The 22,843-nt window shown below is 41.0% G+C and overlaps 1 protein-coding gene across 3 annotated transcripts in view; it reads right to left on the minus strand.

Moving 5' to 3' along the window:
- Nucleotides 1–22,843, minus strand: part of LOC115379838 (partitioning defective 3 homolog B-like) — a 283,828-nt gene that overhangs the window by 9,531 nt on the left and 251,454 nt on the right. For all 3 annotated transcript variants that reach the window (XM_030080760.1, XM_030080759.1, XM_030080758.1), the window contains exon 23: nt 12,642–12,718. In XM_030080760.1, the coding sequence (XP_029936620.1) occupies nt 12,642–12,718 (77 nt within the window). The remainder of the gene's footprint in view (nt 1–12,641; nt 12,719–22,843) is intronic.

Consider the following 22,843-nt stretch of genomic DNA (forward strand, 5'->3'; position numbering starts at 1 on the left):
ACTGTTCAAAGCATTTCATATCAGTTTAGGCATTTCATTCCATTTACCTCTTTTAGCAGATCAATACAGCTGAATTGGCAGAATTTAAAGTGGCTGAATCGATGCAATGAATTAACCATTATAACCCCCATCCGATCAGTACGTGAAATTTTCTAATTCTTTCCTGTGACTGTCTGCACTTTCTGTCCTACATGGCTGATGCTCGAATGCTCTAATATTCAGCAACATTTAGTTGGAATATGAACAAAAAGCTTCGACCCATGTTTGACAGGAAGGAGCAACAGTGGAAAGTGTCCTGACCGAAGTGGCCTCATCTAATTGTTGCAGCTAATTAGCAAGTGTATGCAGGATGAAATGAAAACGAAAATAAGAAGCACATAAGCTGCTTAATATCCTGCAATAATGACCACGACGGACTACCCATAACCTTTTATGCTAATGAGATCATTATTATTTTTTTAGGCCATTTCATATTTCTATGTCAAGATACTGGTAAACAAAAGAAAGTGTTTTATACATTAATATGCAAATCTAGGCAGCCAGGTGCTCTAAAGTCTCATCAGATCATCTATTGTTTGGGGGAACCTGCACTGTAGGTGTGATGTCTCTATCAGGTTCATGGCTCATTATCACCGAGATAAATTAACCTGCTACAATGTCTGGTGGAAGCCACTCAGGTTTTAGGTACTATACATTATTTTATTTATTTATTTATTTAATAATTAATTACATAAACATAACAATTTACAACTGTATTTAAAGGGGTGGTGGAGTGGGGTTCAGAGTTCCTTCTTCTTGAGAGCACTGAGGTTACACCCTGCAGCTGTCACATCAGTGTGCAATAAAACAAGGTGTATCAGTGAATAAAGCTTGTTAGAATGCATAGTTTGCATAGTTTGTTTTTGTTTTTTGTTTTTTTTTTTGGCTGGACAATATCTGACTGTGCTGTGAGTTTCCTGTTTTCAAAAATAGGAAACTGGAAAGCCAAAATCATTGGCTGTTGGTCACTGAAAAAACAAACAAACAAACAAACAAACACTGTGTGCGTGTGTTAGTGTGTGTGTGTTTACACCCTATTTTATATAACCCATCACTGTGTCTGGTGGAATAAAAATATCTACTCACCACTGCAAATATTTACCTGTGTTTGGTAGGTGCTAAATTGCTGCATTTGCCACTCTGGTAATTACGTCCATAAAAAATGTGCCGTCAGACAGGCCGATAGATGCAACCGTAGCAACATAATGTAAACACACATATATAAATGTAAATGTGGAAGAAATATATACAATAACATCATCAGAAGTCAAGAAAGATTCCCCAGCATATTTGACTGTAACAACCAGGGGAGAGAAGCTTCCAGATGATTGATGATCTATCTATCTATGCATCTATGTATCTATCTATCACCCAAACAAAAAACCTCCAGCTGTGTGCCAAAACCTGAACAGCACAGAGCTGAGCCTGAGAGAGCAAAGCCCGATGCAGCTGAGAGGGTTTCTATTTTATTAGGAGATAAAGAAGCCCACTAAGACACTAAACTGTTTTCCTACTTATGGTAAAGTGGTTAAGGAGTGCGAGTGTGTGTGTATGTGTGTGTGTGTGTGTGTGTGTGTGTGTGTGTGTGTGTGTTAAAGACAAGGTACTGTTGGTTCAGCTGTCAATGTGACTGTGTGTGTGTGTTAGGAGCCACTCAGCCTCCCTTGATTGCCGACCTCACATGACTCTCGGTCAGTTCCCACCAAACACTTTCAGACGGGGGTCAGAGGCTAAGGACGGGTATTACCCAGCAGGATTAGGGGCATACCAAATACACAGTCATAACATAGGAACGTCCAACACCATTTGGCAAAGTTAACAACCATTTGATCGGGAACGTGGCCATTGACAGTTTTGCTAGAGCAGTCATATGAACTCTGCCTTCTAGTTTCATGAATCTCGCTACTGACACCAGTTCATTTTGTGTTTTGAGTTTTGAGTTACACATTTATTACCAAAAACACAAACAAGTGAGAGAAATAAGACATATGACACAAAAAATCCTAAACTTGGTTTTGAAATTTGCCAGATGAAAAAAAGCAAATTTCTAACTAACTTACAGAACCAGCATTAAGGATCTATCTCTATAATGACAACGTACTGCCTCTAAACAGTCTTTTACTAAAGGTAAACTAACTAAATGATCAGTGTTTTATCTAAGTGAGCACCCTTTAGACTCAACTGACAAAAAATGAACAACAGACAAGTAATGTGTAAGCCATGTGGACTCATCCATCAAATTATGTGTTTATTCAATGTTTTATGATAGTTGATTTTAAATGCTGTCACTTATGCTGCATTCAAGATGTCCTGGTAACTAGAGGTGCAAGATCCCATTTGGAAAACTGCTCTCTAACACCCTTCCCAGTGGGAGACTGAGGTATGAGGAGAAACACAAACACAAGTTCCAGACTACAACAAAAACTTTCCGGGTGAAAACTGTAAACAAACATACAAACTGTGATATGTTATTGGATTTGTCCACTGTGCTATTTCAGTTTGTGCACCAACACATTTTTTTATCTGACGGCAGAATGTGAGATAATGCTTAATGGGCAACGTACATGCTAAAAAATCACAGACTGGAACGCACCTCGGTGGGAAGTGGGAAGTTTAATTTGGGCTTCCCAGCTCCGAGGATATCTCTAACACAAGGTTCAATCAGCCCCAGACATTTGAGCATTGCACCTTTAAAGAGTCTGGAGTGTTACTTTGATATAACTGAGATCTCTGAGCCAATAGTGCAGAGCCTGACTTTGTTTGTACCGCAACAACCCCTTTCTGAATCAAGCAGTGTCTGGTTATTTTTAAGTGCATACCTACCCATGATGAATAACCCAACCATCACTGTTTGTATTCAAATTATGTACAAACTAATTAGCCATACCCCTGAACAAAACTGATTTGGGGGAAATGCCAAATCTGCCCTTGTCATACCCGAGAGCTGTGGTTTGGTAAGCTTGCTCCACAAGGCACCCGCTATATGAACGAGAAAGTTGAATGCCAAGCACATCAGATTAAAACGGCCTTTGGTAGGAGGGGTACTCACAAGGGGTTAAGAGCATGAGAAAAATTAAGATCAGAAGGTATTTGTTTGAGAATTCTATTAACAGCCAGGTTAAAGATGCAATCCCCTTGTTTCTCAACCTGACTACTGATTTTGTTTTGTCAAACGACGTGACTAAGATGTAATTACACAGGGTCAAATTTGGGATAAGACAGGTGACCAACAAGGGGTTTACAGGCAAAGAGCAGAACACTAAAAGATATAATCTTCATCTGTATTCCTTTCAAATAACCAAGGAGCAAAGGACAGAGGGAAGGGAGAGGAATGTAAAGCGGCTAAGAAGTTAAAGTAAACAGAAGACAAAGAGGTGTTAACCCAGAGGGCTGAGCCCAAAAGGAGAAGAAAATAAGGATGATGAGGAAAGAGAAGAGGACAAGGACGAGAAGAAATAGGAGGAAAAGAGAGGTTTGCAGGAGGAGGAACAGAGGAGGAGGAGGAGGACAGGGCAAAGAGGATAGATGCGTCAAAAAAAGTAGTTCTGGCTAAGGAGGCTGTGAAACTGAAAGAGAGTAGAAAAGAGCCATGTGAAAAAGAAAGAGGAGAAAGATAAGAAAGGGAAAGCTGAGGAGGAAGAGGAGGAAGAAGATGAGATGGAAGAAAAGTAAAAAAAAAAGAAACAGACAAGTTGTACCTCAGAGAGCTAAAGAAAAAGGGATGAGAAAAGGGAATAAAAAGAGGGGATAGACTCAATCTCCCAGAGGGATGCGTCTCGTGAAGCTGAAAAGGGAAAAAAATGAAGAGCAGGAAGAAGAAAGGAGCAGAAAATGAGAAAGTGAGAGAGAAGAAAGAAAAGTAAGAGGGGGTAGAAGAAAGGAGAAGAGAAGAAGAAAAAGGCGGAGAAACAAGTGTTGCCCCCGAGAGAACTGGCATCCTGAAGGTCAGCGTCTGCTGAGCATAATGGGCCCTACTTTAGAGGAACACACACACACACACACACACACACACACACACACACACACACACACGTGTGCACACAGCCGGATGGTTGTTCATACAGTTCACGTTTGAATGAAACTAAACACCATTCAGGGGCTCCTATCTGTCTTTGTCAATAAAGTTCTGTCAAATATGATTAATCCACATGGATATCATGAATTACAAATTGACCGGTCCAGGAAACTAACATGATTACATTCCCCAGTGTATGTGTGTGTGTGCGCATATTACTGTGGGTGGTAGAGCACGGGGAGAGCTTAAGTGTTAGACAGAGAAACAGACAGACAGAGGGGAGGAGATGGGGCAAGCACAGGGGGAAGATGGGAAGACAGTAAAGAGCAAATGAAGGAGGGAGATGGCGAGAGAGGAAAATGTGGTGAGGGATGGGTGTGAACTGCAAAAGAGAAAAGACAGCAAGCTTGAAGAGGGAGAGAGGGAAACAATAGGATGAATGATAAGAGATACAAAAAGGGGGAAACTGTATAGACAAAGGGAGAATAAGAAGGGGAGAGAAGAGAAAAACAAAAATGAAAAAGGAGAAGAGGCAGAATGAGATGGGAGAAAGACAGAGGGCGGAAAGGGAGAAGCCCTTCAGAGGAAAGTAAGAGAGAGACCGAGGGACGAGGGCCTTCCAGATGGTGGAGACTGTTGCCTCAGTAACACAGAGAGGGCAGAACAATGGGGATTTGGAGTGGTGTTTCGTGTCTCATAATAATGTGGCCGAGCCATTTGGAGAGAGAGTGAAAAATATAGCGAGAAATCAGAAGGACTGATGATTTAAACATAATTTAGTCAAAGCAGCCGCTCGGGAAATCTCTCATCAGTGTGTCAAAACCTTTGTTCATGTCATCACAGCTCTTTCTCCACCTTGCTCTCTCTCTCTCATCTTTGACACTGTCAACTGTGCACTAAATAATAATGAAGAGATGCTGTTTAAAATCATCTTGAAATTTCCAAAGTCTATGCAATTACTTATATCACAAAATCAAAAAGAAACAATTCAGTTGGCAGAAGTCCTCTGTAAGCTAAACTGCATTAAATTAAATTTCTTTCACAAACTGAAAAAACAAACAAACAAACAAACAAACAAAAAAAACAGATAAAATGATAACCTTGCTAATGCCATGTTAAATGATGAAAAAAAAAAAAAGTTAACCATCTCAGCTTTAGATATTTGGGTATATAATAGCCATAAGGACAGACTGATAGCATAAATATAATATTGAATTTGCTGCACCCTGGGTGTCTGGATGGGCCACATCTATCCAAATTGAGTGATATTACTCAAAAATAACATGACATTTAATTACAGCAGTATCCTAACATAATCAGTGCATGATGCGTAGAACACATGGTCTCGGTGGATTCCTTAAACACCATGGACTCCATTATTGATAATACCGTATCCCATTTAGAAAACCTCCATTATTTCACATCTTGAGCCCATAAGGCATCCCTCAGAAAGATGTAATAGTTTCAAGCTGAGTCCATTTTGCTCGGTATGTGATCAGAGCGTACAAATTGCTGACAAAATTACAATCCCTCAATAGCCACTAATTTGATACATGGAGAGGAGTTTTGTAATAAGGAAATAGAACATCGCAAAAACACCTGCAAGCATGCTCACATAATAAGGCAAGTCAAAGTGATACAGGATACCACACACACACACACACACACACACACACACACACACACACACACACACACACACAAAATGATACCTTGCAAAACATATATGGAAAATTTGTTCCATACCTGATGCAATGAAAACAATTTGTTTATGGTTAGAAAAAAGCCTCTGCTGACAATACAGGCTTTTCCTCACAGTACAAAACCTTTTTACACGATTAGGAGCTGAACCTGGGTTGTCTAAGTTGAAGCTAAATGTATGTGCCTATTCACCAGCGTGTGATAAAATGTGTAATGGAAATAGAATATTTCAATGCACACACATATATACATGTTTATTTTTATCATGTGATAGTTTGAAAAACTGTGTAAAAACTTCTGCTTGTGGCAACAAATAGGAACCTCTGATGGTCACTAAGCTGCTACGCCCAGATCTTCACCTCGGTCTGTTGCCACAATTGAAAAAAAAAAAAAAAAAAAATGTTGTTCCTCAGACAAAAGTGTATTAAGTGATAATAATGAATGTTTTGGTGCCTCTCAAGCAACTAAGAAGCACATCAGGATGAGAAGTGCTGCGCACGGTAACCGGTGGACCACGCTTTCACAGGAGTACAAACAAAAAAACCCAATGAAAGGTGAATTATAACTCCCTTTCTTTTGTCATACAAAGAAATGTTTTCAAAAATCACCTCCACCACCTGCCTTTGTCCTGCTACTATGTGGGTAAATTTCATATTTTGTAACGAACATCCTTCATGCCACATGAGGCACACACTTGATCAAAACCAGTTCAACTCTGGTGAACTCGATACTTGTTAAACATTCTTCACCTGCGACCCCAAAAGAAGAATTTCCTCTCTGAGCCTGGACTCCAGGTTTATGAATGCATGTTACACTCTTTTCATGTGGGGACCCACCAGTTCTGTAACCCATTATGGGTTGTGACCCACATTTTTAGAGACCGTGTTTGAGATCAAAGTTACGTCCAGAACTCTTTAAAGTAGCAGCGGGTGAACACATCAGAAACGCTAGAAGCTAGGAACAAGACAGGGTCAAGACAGAGAGAGAGAAAGAGTAAACGAGTGTGAGCTACAGAGAATAAGAGGCAGGGTCTTTCTTGGGACCCCCTGCATGGCTAACAAACAAGCAGAGGCTTGATGAGTCCGGAGGCACACAGGCAAACTGCTGGACAATGGGGCAGATTGTGTTGCAGTGGTAAAGTGGTCTGGGAAAATCTTGGGTCTGGTTGGGAGGTCTTCTCAAGAGAGAGATGAAGTGAGAGGCATTCCATCTCCCTCCTCAGTGGAGGGAAACAATATTCAACAATGCCCTTTTTAACCCAAGTTCAGAGGGAGGGAGGAAGAAATGAGGCGGAGTTGCAAGAGAGTAAGAGAGAGTATAGAAGGAGAAGAGAAAAAGAGGAAATGTGACTCAAATGAATAGAGACAAAGAGGGAGTGAAGGAGAGTGCACATGAGACAGAGAGAAAAAACATCTGCTTTCTAATTACTACTCATCCAATTATCACTCTAACAAGGAAGTGACAGCCTTGCCAGGGACCCTGACAACAATTCTGATTGGCTCTTTATAATTCAATAAGATAAATAACAAGGGTAAATAGGACAGCACGATTGGATAACCTAATTGGGTTGAGGCCGTGTTTGGAACAGCTTCATACGCGGACAACAGAAGTACCTGGAATGCAGAAATGTGTTTTGGATTTGTTTTAAAGTTTCAAAGTATTTACTGCAAATATCTCTAATCATCTTAAGAGTTCAGTTGGTCTCTTATTCAGTGTTTTCTTTTCAATCTGTTTTCTTCTCTAAACCAGTGAAAAATAGCTTGTTTCCAATACAGCTTCACTTGTTTCAGGAATTTTTCTGGGAACAAGTATAAATATGCCAAAAATAAGGCCTTATAAGGCAGATCAGCCCACTACTATAAAGAATGATGCTTGTTTCAACAAAAATCTGGAGACAAGTCGATTAGCACTGGAACAAGTGGGACTATCTCATCCCACTGCTAGATTTTTTTTTAAAGAAAAAACAACATTTTTAAGACCGAATGTGAGACAAAGTGATTGAAAACAGAGTTTTGTTTTTACAGCGCTCACCCAGGTTGTGTGTTTCACGTTACAGAGGCCATCGTCATCTGTAAGAAATGTCGGCCCCTGAAGGACAAGGCTGTCATCTAACAGCAGCAGAACATGCATGGTGGTGTGTGTGCTTCTGTGTTTTGAATGTGTGTTTGAGAAAATGACTGTCTAGGGGTGCAAGATGGACAGGTTGTGTGTATGTGCTGTATATGTACAACTCACATGTAGGTCGCTTTGGGTAAAAACGTCTGCCAACTGTGAACTATCATTTTAATTGTACAGTATGTTTGTATATATGTATGTATGTTTGAGACAGAATGTGTGTGTCAGAAAGTGAAGGTAGAAAACACGCTGTCTGGATAATGATGCAGTAATGGTGCACATGGTTGGGGTGCAACCCAGTAATACTGACCACACACACGCTGTGATAGCAATCTGCCAATATGTATATAGTCAGTGACTGCAGAACGACAGGCACACCTTTGTTTTACTATATTTATTAGGACCTTCCACTGACTACATTCATTCCCTGGCCTGAACCTAAACTTAATCCTACTTTGAACCTTCACCTAAATCCTGAACCTTCGACAAACCAGACAAAATATCCTCCTTACTCTGAAGGTCTAAAATTCAACCTGGTCCTCACAAGGGTAGACGAACAAGAACATACGCACGTACACACACATTTACACACTCAGCGGGGTTATTTGTTTCAGTATAATAACAACACTCTGTGCGATGGTGGGAGATGGAGGGAGAGAGGAGTAGAGAGAGCAAGTGAAATGTGGGGAATAGGGGAAGAGGGGCTTGTGGAGAGGAGAGGTAATTTCAAGAAAATGGCGGTGAGAGAGAAGGGACCCTGGGGGATTTCAAGTGAAAGGAGCTTTTCTGTTCCGTCCTCGCCTTTCCTGCGTTTTCCTCCTCCATGTCGTCAGATTTCCTCCACAGAAAAAAAACACCATCTCCTATTTAGCTCTCTCTCTATTTAACTTTTCAACAATTTGGGGAAAAAAAGGTGTGATTTACAAAATGTCAGAGCTAAATGTGGAGTATTCAAAGAACAAGGACACGCAAGACCTCAGAGCGATTTCAAAATAATAACCTTTACATCTCTTATTTACACTGGAATGGACTGAAAGCATATTCAGAAAATTATTAACACAAAAAACACAACTGATTGACAATTTTCCACCAACTGAGACAAGTGGTAATTTTTTTCTTAAGCCCAAGTGTTTTTTTTTTTTTTTTTTTTTTTAATTATTGCATTAAATATTAATGAGTTCCATTTAAAGTGAGGCTTGTGTGATTTTCATCAATAATATATTGATATCAGGATATGACACTAGATATTATATGGGATTTTGGATACTGTCCTATGGTGATTTTGCATATGTGTTGTCTTTTCCTGGTTTTCAAAGCTGCATTACAGTAAAGGGGTGCATTTTTTTTAATCATATCATATCATGTCAACATTACTAATGACTGTTAATCATAAATTTATTGTGTGTACCAACTGCCATCCTTCCAATATTGTCATAATATTGATAACGAGGTATTTGGTCAAAAAGGATTTGATTTTGACCCATGTTGCCCAACCATATTCCAGCTTGTGGAAATTAACTACAAGTTTGTGTCATAAAATTGTTCTGGGCGTTGACAACCACGTTTAATTACTATAGTCAAAAAATGACACAAATGCTTGTAGTGCATCATGCGTGAGTCCAGAGGCAGGGGTCTAACACACCACAACATCTCCTATTTTCTGACATGTTTAATTACCAAAACACTGAAAGGTATTATAGAGTAGCAAATTATAAACTATACTCTCTCCTCTATTTCACAACGTGACATTTACTGACAGATTGTTAGGTAAAGTGTTAGTGCTTTAGGCAGGGAAACATCATCCACCGATAGGTCATGTTTTAATTTTAGAGACATCAAAACCTCGTCTCACAGCACACGCATGCACTCACACACACACACACACACACACACACACACACACACACACGTATACAAAATGTACCCAATGCCCTGGTTGAGTGATGTTGAGTCAAATATACAGTACCTTACTAAGCAACCCCACAGCTATTTCTGGACTCACTTGGAAATAATATAAACACACAGATACATACACACAAACAAATATACACACATAGACACGTACACAGGTAGGCAGGCATGCAGACACTAGATACACACGGGCTGAAAGCTATTTCTGGGCCAGTGGCAAAATAACAGAATGTTTTCATAAGGTCAACAGCCTGGATATGTTTTCAGAAGACGATCTGGCTTTCTCCCTCTCTATCTTTATATCCCGATATCGAAGCTTCTGTCTTTTTATTGACAAATATACACAGAGATGCAGAAGTAGGGAGATGGAGATGGAGATAGTGTGAAAATATACCGTTTGTGTGTGTGTGTGTGCGCGTATGTGTGTGTGTGTGTGTGTGTGTGTGTGTGTGTGTGTGTGTGTGTGTGTTGAGGTTCCCAGGCCTTACAGATACTGGAGCCAGACCTCAAAACTATCATCACTGTTCCCTCTCCCATCTGCCAAAGTCATCACACACAGACACCCACCCACACACACACCCACACTCTCTATCTCCCTCTTGCTCTTTCTCACTCTCTCACTTTCTTTCTCACACACACACACACACACACACACAAACACAAAAGAGGTGTGAAACAGTCATCCCCCACCGTTAACAGGGGTGGGGACCTGGCTATAAACTTTCAAAAATCCAAAACTTCTGTCTGTCACACCATTTCACTTACTTTCTCTCTCTCTCTCTCTCTCTCTCTCTCTCTCTCACTCACTCTCTCTCTCTCACTCTCTCTCTCTCTCACACACACACACACACACACACACACACACACACACACACACACATTTGTTGCTGGTTGTCTGAACAGAATAAACAGAGAAACAGAGGTGGAAGTAGGTTGTAACACCTACTGTGGTTACTTTTTTTGAGCACATTCTGACTTCTGACTTTTAGTCCTCTAAAAAAAACAAACAAAAAAAACAAACAAACAAACAAACAAACAAAAAAAAAGTTTTGTCCTACAACTATTTTATTCCTATTTCAGTGACTTTTTTTGCTCTGTCATTTCCCCTTGAACAAGTTTTGATTTTCTATATAAGAGTACTGAGTACAATGATGTTAAGCTTTGGTAGTAACTCTACCCAAGTAAATTATTGCGATACTCTTACCACTGGAAAAAAAAAGAGATGATGAAAATATGTTGAAAAAGAGAGAAAACAGAGGGAGGTGGACAAAGGTAAGATGTGAAAAAGATGGAAAGGGACAGGGAAAAGAGGAATCAAGAGGGGAAAAGGAATCAAGATAAAGGGAGTGACAGAGAAAAGCAAAAAGGTAGGGGGAGATGCAATAAAAAGGAAGGAAAAGGGAGAAGGAGAAAGTGCTAGGGAGACATGTGGTATCTGAGTTGGTGAAAGTGGAAATGTGGTGAATGACTGGAAATGGCCCATTAGAGTGTTTTACGTTTAGGATAACATGTTCAGTCAATGGTCAGTCAATATCTATATTTCCATACAGTTATCAAATAAAATTTTAAGCTAATTTATTAAATATCACAAAAATAATGTAAATTTGAGACTTTTTTAAGTAAAAAAAGAAAAAGCAAACTGGATTCAGCTGAGTCTACTGAGGAATCAATAAACTTCTGAAAACACATCCATGAGAAAAATGGAAAGTGTCCTCAAGAATGATTAGTACAAGGGGACTTGTTATTGTTCCTTGGTGTTAGCTAATGCTGGTGATATTTCATGCTGTCCACAGATGCACCAGATGAAGCGAGTCGAGTGGCAGAGAACATGTAGCCCCTCTGGACTGTCTCCCTCCTAAACGCCCTTCACTGTCCTCTGATTTTCAACTGTCTGTATCAACAGGCCAACAGTGGACATGACGTCCCCCACAAGTGGTGCAGGGCTCCCTGGGTGTTTTGTGTGTGATGTGTGGAGTCTGAGACATTGTTCCTTGAAACTCGGAGACTACTTGGCCTGTTGCTGGCACAATGGTGGGCCAAACATTTTGTCGATGCTAGATATCAATCTAAAAACACATAATTTTCCACAGGTTCATCAAATTTAACACTGAAATTGAACATGAAGATCACAGTAAATGTATTCATGGGTCCAAAAATTGGTGCCCGAGCTGAAAAAGACACGGAAGTTTACTACCCGGAAAAATGTCGGCCCCGAACCCAGCTGGGAGGCACAGAACCAATCGGCATTGATTTCTCAGCTGGTTGCTATTAACAAGTTAACATTAATTTGCAAGTTGTCAAAACAAAAGTTTGTGTAACTCAATGTAAAATTAGTAACCTTGTAACCTTGTAAAGGATTAGTAACCCTAATCCTTGCCAAGAAAGTTGGTAGACTGACCATACAAAAACTTTGCCTTTCTAATTCAACAGAAAATCAATCACATTAGAAAACATTGCTGGAAATGAGTTTTTTGACTAATGTGTGGTGTAAAAAAGCAGCACTGCTGGGCAGCCAGAGACAACGTTCATGTGAACATGAGTATGAAAACTACTGATCTTAGTCAAGTCAGGCTGGGTTTTGGTAAGGAGAGCTGGTCCAGGAGGGACGGATCATGTATCGACCCCCTGTCTAAGTGCTTGTTCCCCAGGGAGAGGATAAGGTGAGCTCCTGGCTGAGACCGAGGCCTCCAGAGACACGCAGACTCAGCAGACTCAGCAGACTCAGTTTTAATTAGAATCTTCAGAGGAGAGCAGAGGAAAGAAGAGAAGAGAAGAGAAGAGAAGAGCAGAGAAGAGAAGAGAAGAGAAGAGAAGAGAAGAGAAGAGAAGAGAAGAGAAGAGAAGAGAAGAGAAGTGATACCTTGGTAAAGATGCATACTGGCGCTCTACTTCTTCATAGCGTGGTGCCAATCGATGATCTGTCCCTCTGCCCGGCATCTGGGAAAGAGACACAAACTGCTGGTATTAGGAGTGTGAGTGTGTATGTGTGTGTGTGTGTGTGGTTGGGTGTGTGTGTCTGTGAGAGAGTACATTCTGATGTCTTAAAGTCTTAAATTGCCAGCCAAACCGCTGAATATTTTTCCCCGTCTACAGTACAAATAACTTGCAAAAATGTGAGAGTAAGCGTGAGCAGTACATCCTCATAAGCCCATATCTTTTCTTACGTGTGTGCATTTGTGTGTGTGTGTACGTGTGTGTGTTTGTGTGTGTGTGTGTGTGTGTGTGTGTGTGTGTGTGTGTGTGATACAGGGGTAATTTGGCATTGACAAAGGCTAGTTATTAGGGATTTAGAGTTAGAGTTAGAGTTTCGGTCTTCTGTGGTTTGTAGGGGGTTGGAGTGGTGGGGTCTCCATCCTAGATTAGGTTACTTCAAACAGGATGAAGTCGTCTCACTTGAACACGTATGCACACACACACACACACACACACACACGCGTACACACACATAAAGAGTCAGGCTTGCTTCCATCTTTAGGAAAAAAAAAAAAAAAAGATTAAGTCAGGCCGCCATTAAACTGGCTGGCAGTCCAATCTCTCTTACTTCCTCTCAGTCGTCTCCGTTCCTCTCTCCGGTTCTCTCTCTCTCTCCTTTTTTTTTTCTCCCCCATTTCTTCCTCCGTTTATCCCCATTCCCCTCTCTTTCACTCACACTCCCTCCCTCTCAGAGATTATCCTGGTCTATTCAGTAGGGAGATTCCAGCTGTCGTGCCGCTCCTTCAAGAAGCCGCCTAAACCTCAAACATCAACAAGCTCTACTTACACACACACACACACACACACACACACACACACACACACACGCACACACACCACAAGTCATTCTGTATACAAAAAGCAGCAGGTATTGCAAATGAGGCACATTTTATTTTCAGGAAAGGACGGTGATAGAATGAGATGGTCTTATGATTTAGGCACAGATAGTTAAGGGGGAAAGAGCTGTGTGTGACAGGGCAGACATGTAGTACGAAGCATTTGAAGGACTATACAGGTCCTGTTTTGACCTTTCATCATCAGTCATGACTGTGACTGTCCACTACAAATATCAGTTGCATAACCGTACACAGAATATACTCTGGAAGCTTTTTTACCCCACTACATTTCAATTCAGGTTCAAAAAATGTCGAAAAACTGCTCTGTTGAAACTTAAACGTTCCTACTCATAGATAATTCCATCTTGTGAATAACTGGCTGCCACTTAAGTTGCCTAAAATTACTGTAATCCATTAAAATTTGCACTCTTGAAAAGATAGGTTTTTTCCCAACTCAACAGCTCTCTTCAGCCAGTGGTGAGGGGTTGTGATTGGAGGGGAGAGGAAAGAACCCAGGTATGATGGAGGTCAACAGCTCGCTGAAATTCGCACCACAGAATAAGGAAAAGGGAGGAAAGATGGTGGAACTGTAACTGCTGAACACATTTATCTTTACCTCCATCACAGTAACCCGCACACCGCTGAAGGTATAGCAAGATCAGACACAAATTAACTTTTCCTAAACTGACTCTCATTCTTTTTTTTTTCTTATTTCCAAGACATATATTTCAAATACACATGATACACTGAGTAAATAAGGCAGCTTGAGAGCTGCTGTAAGGTCTACTTTTTCACTTTGATGGAACCAGGCTAACGACTCCCATAGACTTCAAGTTTTTATGCTAAGCTAAAAGAGAATGCTACCCATAGGAACCGAACCAGTGGACGTACAGAGGTAGAAATGGTATCGAACATCGTGTTTCAGTCTGGATTAGGAAAAAGGGCATTTTACCCAAAATGTTGAAGTATTCCTTTAAAGGCAATTCCTGGACCTCATACAGAGGATTTAGTTCAGATTTGCACCTTATTTTGGAAACAAAAGGTAGAGTGCACATTTTTTTGATAGTTCCCACATGAATCAGTAGATGAAAGGGTGCTACTTAATCAAAGAAAACAGATGTGTGTGTGTGTGTGTGTGTGTGTGTGTGTGTGTGTGTCCCAAGTGGTGGAGACAGAAGGTTGAAGGTTTTATAGTAAATTAGGTTGTTCTTCTCTGCTTGACATGGATTATTATTGACAATGCAAAAGGGGCAGAGAATTAGATAAAGCCCATAGCTTTATCTCTCTCTCTTTCTCTCTCTCGCACGCTCGCTCCCTCTCTCCAGCTCTCCCTCCCTCCTCATACCAGGGAACGATGCCAGGAGGCATATAAACCACAAATTTGCTGGTCCTGCTTTCTTTTGAACACCTGTCTTTATAGCTGCAATATCTCAGGGCGGAAGAGAGAGGGATATTAAGAGGGAACAGAGGTGGGGCAAAAGAATGAAAAGACATTAGAGGACAGAGAGAAAAAAGAAGGAAAGAGAGAGAGTGAATGAGAAGTAAATGAGATAGAGAGAACAATTGAGAGATGCACATAAGGAGCAATATTACGAAGCCATTGAGAGGTGGGTAAAAGGGAAGTGAATTATAAAACAAGTCAGTGAAAGGGGTGAAGATGAGGAGGAACAGAGGAGTGGGGTGAAAGAGACATTAACAACATGATTTAGGGTACCTGACAGCACTTTTGCTAAAAATAGAAAAGTTCTTCCATTACACTTTCAAAAAGTTTCATTTCCATATGACAACAAAAAAATCATCATCCACATGGATCCACAGAAAAGACTGAAAACACTGCCTCCTTCAGCAGAGGTTAAAAGCGGCAGGACCGTAACTCGGTTGAACTTTGGTTCATCATTTCAGCAAAATGTGTTGCTTTTTGGGAACAGAGGACATCAAAGCGACTGAGATAGTGCATTATCATCATTTTGCTCAGAACTTTACCATAAATAATGCCATGACCATGCTCGGCTAAGTGAATGAGAAAACACTGTTTTGGTATTCCTTTTGCAATACGCCACACTAGCATTTTCAAACAGCTGTCCAGAAGCCCGCTGCCTACACTGAAATGCCCCAAAAAATGCTTTAATTCCCCTATGAACCATGCACAAACCTATACATTAACCGCTCTATGCAACTCAAACCTCCGATTTGAAAATGGATCATGTGACAACATGTGGCCTAAGTCGCAGCGTTTTCAAAAAGCTCAGACCCCGTGTTTTTGTGAGTAGAAAACACTGGCTTAGTGTGGATGGAAAAAACAGAGAAAAAGATGTTTTCAAAATGACCCAGCTGAGTTTAGACATGGCCTAAGTTCAGTGTTTTACCCAGGGACACAGTGATTATGGGGGTGTTGAACATGTGAGCTGCTGACTATTAGACCACCCTGCAGTGAAACCAGACAAGTGGTTCTGTCTAATCTGAACTACAAAATTCACTAAACTGTAAAGAGTTGAACTTTCCCACAACATGGGTAACCATCTAGCCCACGCTGTGCTGCGCTAACTGGCTGACAGGGCAAATATCTCTGCTTTTGTGTGTGCATGTGTGTTTCTTTGTGTGTGTACTCTATGTGTGTGTGTGAGTGTGTGAGTGAGCAAGAGAGAGAGAGAGAAATGGATGTTAGAATTTATGGTTTAGTGCTTCTCTGCTCAAGTGTGTGTGTTTGTCTGTGTGTGTTTGTGTGTGTATGCGTGTGTGTGTGTGTCTGTGTGTGCGCGCGTGTTGGTGCGTTTTCATGCATATGGATTGAGAGGAGATTAGATCAATGGGTTTTACTGTGTGCTGCCACAGGCTGAGTAAACACAAACAGATGAGTGTGTGATGAGTGTGCTTGTGTGTGTGTGAGTGAGTGTGTGTGTGTATGTGTAAGCCCAGTGTTCATTAGCCATGCCTGAAGTGAGGAAGCAGATAGAGAGAAAACAAATATCTCTTTCTGACCACTACACACACACACACACACACACACACACACACAGTCCATGATGTGTTACTTTACAGGGCAAAAGTGTTCTCCATGAATAAGCTCATTTCTAGTTATTAACTTCTAACAAGTAACATTTACCATCCACCCCTCCCAACACCCGCTGTGTGTGTGTGTGTGTGTGTGTGTGTGTGTGTGTGTTTGTGTATGTGTGTGTGTGTGTGTATGAATATGAGTATGCCCACCAAACTCACTCAGAATGTGTGCTCTGGCAGTATTCAATTCAATTCAAACATCTTTATTGTCCCCGAGGGGCGATTGGTTTTACAACAAGTCATGATCTAAAAAAAACACATAAAAACAAAAACGACAATGGGGGTAATGACACTAAGCCCAGCAGCCACTGGGACATGACAACAACAGGCCTGACCCAAGGTCAACAAAGAATAAATAAATACACAAATAAATACACTGATAAATATGTCAGCACGCAACAATGCCACCATCAACAATGACAACATCCTGGCAAAGGCAACCATCACCTCCCCTGACCTAAGTTAAGGAGAGAGACGGCACTGGGGACAAATGAGTGCCTGTATCTGTTGCTGTTTACAAAGGGAAGTCTAAAACGGGAACCAGAGGGTAATAACTGAAAGTCTCTGAAACTCAGAGTCCAGGCGGTGAGTACTGACTGACAGGATGGAGTTCGCCTTTTTCAAGACATATCTATTGCACAGGTTGGAGAGACTGCTTTGCTGAGGACCTATGATTTTGCCACTGACCTTTACAATTTTGGAAAGCGCAGTTTTGGCTTTTACACTCGGGTTGCCATACCAGCAGATCACAGAAAATGTTAAAATAGACTCAGTGTAGGATTAATAAAACATGGTCATCATGGTCCTATCTACATTGAATTTAGCCATTTTGCGGAAGCAGAAAAGTCGTTGCTGGCCTATTTTGCAGATCCTTTCTGTGTTTGCACTGAAGTTCAGTTTGTTGTCTATCAAACTGCCCAGGTATTTGTAGGATTGTACCACATCCACTGCCTGCCCCGTAACGTGGAAATCTGAGGAGCAGAGGGCTTGCACCTAAAATCTATCATCATGTCCTTAGTCTTAGACACGTTCAGTTGCAGGTAAGATCTGTCACACCAGGCAACAAAATCAGCCCGAACAGGACCATGATCATTTTCATAAAGGAGACCGACAATAGCTGAATCATCTGCAAATTTTAAAATATATCTGTTGTCATGCTGACTGCGGCAATCATTAGTGTAAAGGATGTACAGCAGAGGAGATCACAAAGCAATATCTATCTCAGTTCACAGTAAGCCATGGCTTTAACTTTCTTCACTAGAACTTCACGTCACCTGGTTGACTTTGATAAAAAAAAAAAAAAAAAAAAAAAAAAACGCTTGTCAATATCAGTTCAGTGTGACCTGACCAATCAAAGCTGTCAGTGTCTAATAAGGTAGGGCTTACTACATGTCAGCAACATCTACAGTGGCAGCTCAAGTTCAAGCTCACAGATATGTGTTACCTAGTAACCAGATGGCTCGATACCCATTGAAAATGTCTGTCCAAGTGCAGTGTTAACACTTTTCACAGCTGCAATGTGGTTACCGCCTCTAAGGCAGACTATGCAGTTTCAACTGGGAGGACACACCACTTTGTTTACTAATGTTACGGATGATTTGAGGAAGAATAAAACCCCCTCAGGTTCATGCCAAGACTATTACCCCATAGAATCAATGTAACACTTTTAAATACCTGCATTGAATTTAATGTTTTGATGTCAAATATACTCAAAAACATAAACAATGGAGCAAAATGCTCGTACAATGAAAAGAGCTGCTCTTCACTCCTGAGGCATTTCAAAGCTCTATTCTTTTGAGAACTGAGAGCCACTCATCATTCATTACCACATCATAACAAGGTGGGGTGCTGCCTCTTTGAAACTGCATATTCTGCCTTTAATGTCACAGCACCAGGGGCTAGATCTGTACAGGGAGAAAAAACAACGCTATTTTAAGGATGCGCTGAGTAACGTAATGTGCATCTGAAGAAGTTGGAGTACATGACGTGACATGGCAGGCTTGTGGTGTGACAGAGAAGACTGCAACAGGTCAGGGGTCTGACTGAAGAAGCAGCCATCTGTCTACCTTACTTGCTCACCTAAACTGAATTTCTCTGGATAACAGTTACAGCTAAATGCCATGGCTCTGTCAGAACATGTCCTCAGAATAGACACAATAAAAGATATTAAAAAAGAATTTCCTGGGCTCAAACTTCAAGTAATTATTTGTAACACTTTCCTATATGCAAATGTCTGATTTGCTACTAGTTTACCAAATGTTACAGCACTACAGTGATTCAGTGAATATACAGTTCATGAAACATTATGGTTACTAGTCTAAACACCCAGTGCCAGGTACCTGTGCTCACACTAAGCCCTCTGGCACACAGGAAGGGATACGTTTTATGTTTACAGATGCACCACCAGTGCCTGCTTGGAATAAACAGAATGACTTTTGGGTGGTAATTAATGCTTATTGGTTAGGATTAGGCATAAGTTTGTTATGCTAACATTAGGGAGCTATTTATATGTTGCATACTAGACATACTGTTTGATTGGCAGGTGATATCTGGGAAATGCAGTGCAGTAAAAAAACACAGAAATGAACACTTAGCACCACAAGTCACCAAAACTATGATATGGTGCATTACCATTTTAATTTTTGAATTCAACTTGAGTGTGTATTTCATATTGTGAAGGGGGGAAAATGGCACAGAATTTGAAAACATCCTTGAATATTTCAGGTACACACAGCTCTAATGTATGTTTTTTATACATGTGAAAATGTTTCACTCCTAAAAACAACTCAGCTATAGCTAGAAGATACCTTGTGAGCTGAACGGAGAGAAGGGGAGAGAGAGAGAGGGGGAGAGAGAGAGAGAGAGAGAGAGAGAGAGAGAGAGAGAGAGATGTGAGAGATGATGGATGTTAGTAGACACTCAGCATTCACTACCCTGACAGGAGTACAGACGAGGGCAAACACTATGACAGCTGAACTGGTGTGGGACATACACACCCCCTTACTGTGTGTGCGTGTGTGTGTGACGCTTCCTCTAAAACACACACAAAAACACACACTTGTATAGGCACAAACATACATATGGGTTTTGTTTTCAACACACTTTTCTCTTTCATGCCGTAGATGTATGCACCCTCTCTCAAAAAACACACACCCATAAGCTCTTTCCTTTTCATTCACACAGCTGTCAGCATGCGCACACACTATTTCTTTCTCTCTCCTTTCTCTCTCTCTCTCCCTCACCGAGGCCTGTGGCAGTAGTGTGGCGCACTGGTGGGGTAATGGTCTAGTGAAAAACCATTTCACGGCGTGGCGAGCAAAGGAGAGGCAGAGAAGAGAGTGGGGAAATCAAGCAGAAGAGACTGAGACTGAGGGGAGTGAGGGCAGACACATACTCTCCCACACACACACACACACACACACACCAAGTGGTGTAGACACACACAGGCGCACTGATTTACACATACACACGGGGCACACACACCGTAAGAGAGAGGCTCATCTCTCTCCTTTCAACAGACCCTTCAATTTACCCATAAAACTCACCAGCCCATCACTTTCACCACTGACACACACACACACATTTTCTCTCTCTGTCTTATACACACACGCAGACACACACTGTCTCAAACCCATGTCCATCGTTTTCACTCAACCTGTTTCAAGGATTTCAGAGGGATTTAGATTGACATGGTAGTGAAATTAGAGTATTTGGGAGATGAATAATGTCTCGATGAGACCGCTCAGCACTCCTCTCTCTCTCTTTCTGCACCTCTGCCTATCATTACCTTATTCTGCTTAAGTGAAAAAAAGGGCTCCTCTGAGTATTGTTAAAGTCTCTCCTCTGATTTCACATCCCTACATCTCTCTTTTTCCCTCCTCCATCGCTCATGTTGTCGTCCAACACCTCCTCCCTGTCTCCTTTCCATCCATCCATCACTCACCTCCTTGATTTACAGCTATTTCTCCCATTCTGGGTTTCTGTTAGCCTGGCATTAGCATTTTTGTTTTTTTTTCCCACCCAACCAGAAAAAAATGTCAAATTCCGACAGTTTAAAATCTGACCTGTCATAACGCCCAGGAAAAAAAAAAAAAAAAAAAAAAAGGTAGCGGTACAGTAGTGAAGCTTTGCCTAAAGTGTAGAGCAGGACCAGAACAAGCGCTACGGTGGCTGTGGAAGGTTAATAAGCCTCAAAACTACAGCAAAACAAGAAAAGAAATTAATAATAATAATAAAAAAAGTCAAAGAACACCCTCTACTGACTAACAAGTGGAGCTCACATCATACATTGTGATACTACGTCCAGCTCACTGCAATCCTCTCTAGACATGGTGGTCGACACTCTTCATCTCCTCCCTCTCTGTCTCTACTCCCCCCTCTTCCCAAATCAGTGTTGAGTGAAGGGAATGGTATAATCTCCATCAGTCTCCTCTGTTCCGTTCAATGCCTCCTCCACCCCCCAAAACCTTTCCCTTCGTCTTTCCCTCTCTCCCTAAAATTGATGGAACGAGGAAGGAAATGCTGCCTTACACAGCCGTCCGTCCCTCCCTCCATCCATTTCTCTCTCTCTCTCTCCCCGCCCATGTGTCTTTCTCTCACTCACTCCTGATGTCCCGCTCCCCTCGCGTAAATCGATGGAAAAAAGAAAGAGTTCTCTCCCCTTCCAGCCGGCTCCCCCCTCCCTTGTGGAGAAATCAATGAATAAGGGAAGGCTCGTTCTAATCCATATCAGTCATATCGTTCTGCTCAGCCAGCACTTTGGACTGACTCAATTAAAACACAGCTCAGAAGAGGCTGCGGTTTCTGTGTACGTGTGTGTGTGTACTGTCTATACTGCCTGTGATTTTTGTGAGCATAGTGTCTTCTGTCTATGTGTGTGTGTGTGTATATATATATATATATATATATATATATATATATATATATATATATATGTTTGTGCTTGTGTATGGCATGCTAACAGTCAGACAGAGCCAGGCAGACATGCAGAGGAGTAGATGACTGTATTTGGAGGAGGGCCACCTGCAAGCCTGTCCGTGACTGCAAACAACAAATGACTAATGATCGACCAAAATGTGCATTTTATGCTGTTGACAATAAATGAAATGTTTCTGGTCGGTCAACAGATGAGCTTGTGGCCAACAGTTCAGAGATGCTACAGGTATTTCTTGCTATTGCTAAGCTAGACATTTATATTATTTTGCATTATGTTGGACATGGATGAGTGCAGGTACACATATAAACCAAAAAAACATCCACCCAATGTATTACAAAAAAAGATCTCTGATCCCCTGTTTTGAAATGTAATGTCTTATATACAGAATAGGATAAAGAAAAAAAAGAAACTGCACATTACGTGATGTAGTGCTTCACATTTGTAAAATGCAGGCGTGCATGTAAAATACATCAAATTTTCTGATGTGATGAAAATTTACCTTTCCAAATGTGAATAACCTCTTTTCCCCCTAAAAGCTGCTTTTCATATACTGCCTAGTCAGCATTATGACTAAATGATGAATGTAATACATACATTTCAAAATGAGATCCCCATGACTTACGCAAAAGGCAGTCTCTTTAATTTCTCCCTTTCCCGAAAAATCCCCCCAGTCCTCACTCAGACTCTGCCATTCACTGCAAACACAGCTGCAGGTTTTTTAGAAAATGAGGAAAAGGCTTCACTCTGTGTTATTAGGTAGATTTTTGTCGTTAGCGCATATTGAAGGCCATTTTTTATGAATACTTCACCCCAGGCTCTCTCTTAATGTTTTACAAGGATGGAGAGAGATTTAAACACACATGCCTACACACACCCACACACACTCACCCACACATTAACTAAAAAAAAAAAAAAAAATCCATGCACACACACACAAGCACCCATGCACATGCATTTGATAGATTAATGCAACTCATTAATCAGAAGTGATATTAGTAATATGTCATCGTAGTCTCCAGTGAGGGAGCAAAAAAATATTACTCCTGTCGGGGTGTGTGTGTGTGTGTGTGTGTTGGAGTGTGTGCCAAAAGTGAGCAATGCTTCAGCTTTTTAAATAGAAGCCTTTTCAGAGAGAAATCCACTAGTGTAGGTATACGTAACATACATTTGAACATTTTTTTCTCTTATTTGTCCACAGATGTATGTTTGCATGTGACAGGGTTCCCCACTCCATCACATGTAAAAATTCCATAAATTTTC

Source organism: Myripristis murdjan, chromosome 21 (assembly GCF_902150065.1).
Source record: "Myripristis murdjan chromosome 21, fMyrMur1.1, whole genome shotgun sequence".
Taxonomy (NCBI): domain Eukaryota; kingdom Metazoa; phylum Chordata; class Actinopteri; order Holocentriformes; family Holocentridae; genus Myripristis; species Myripristis murdjan.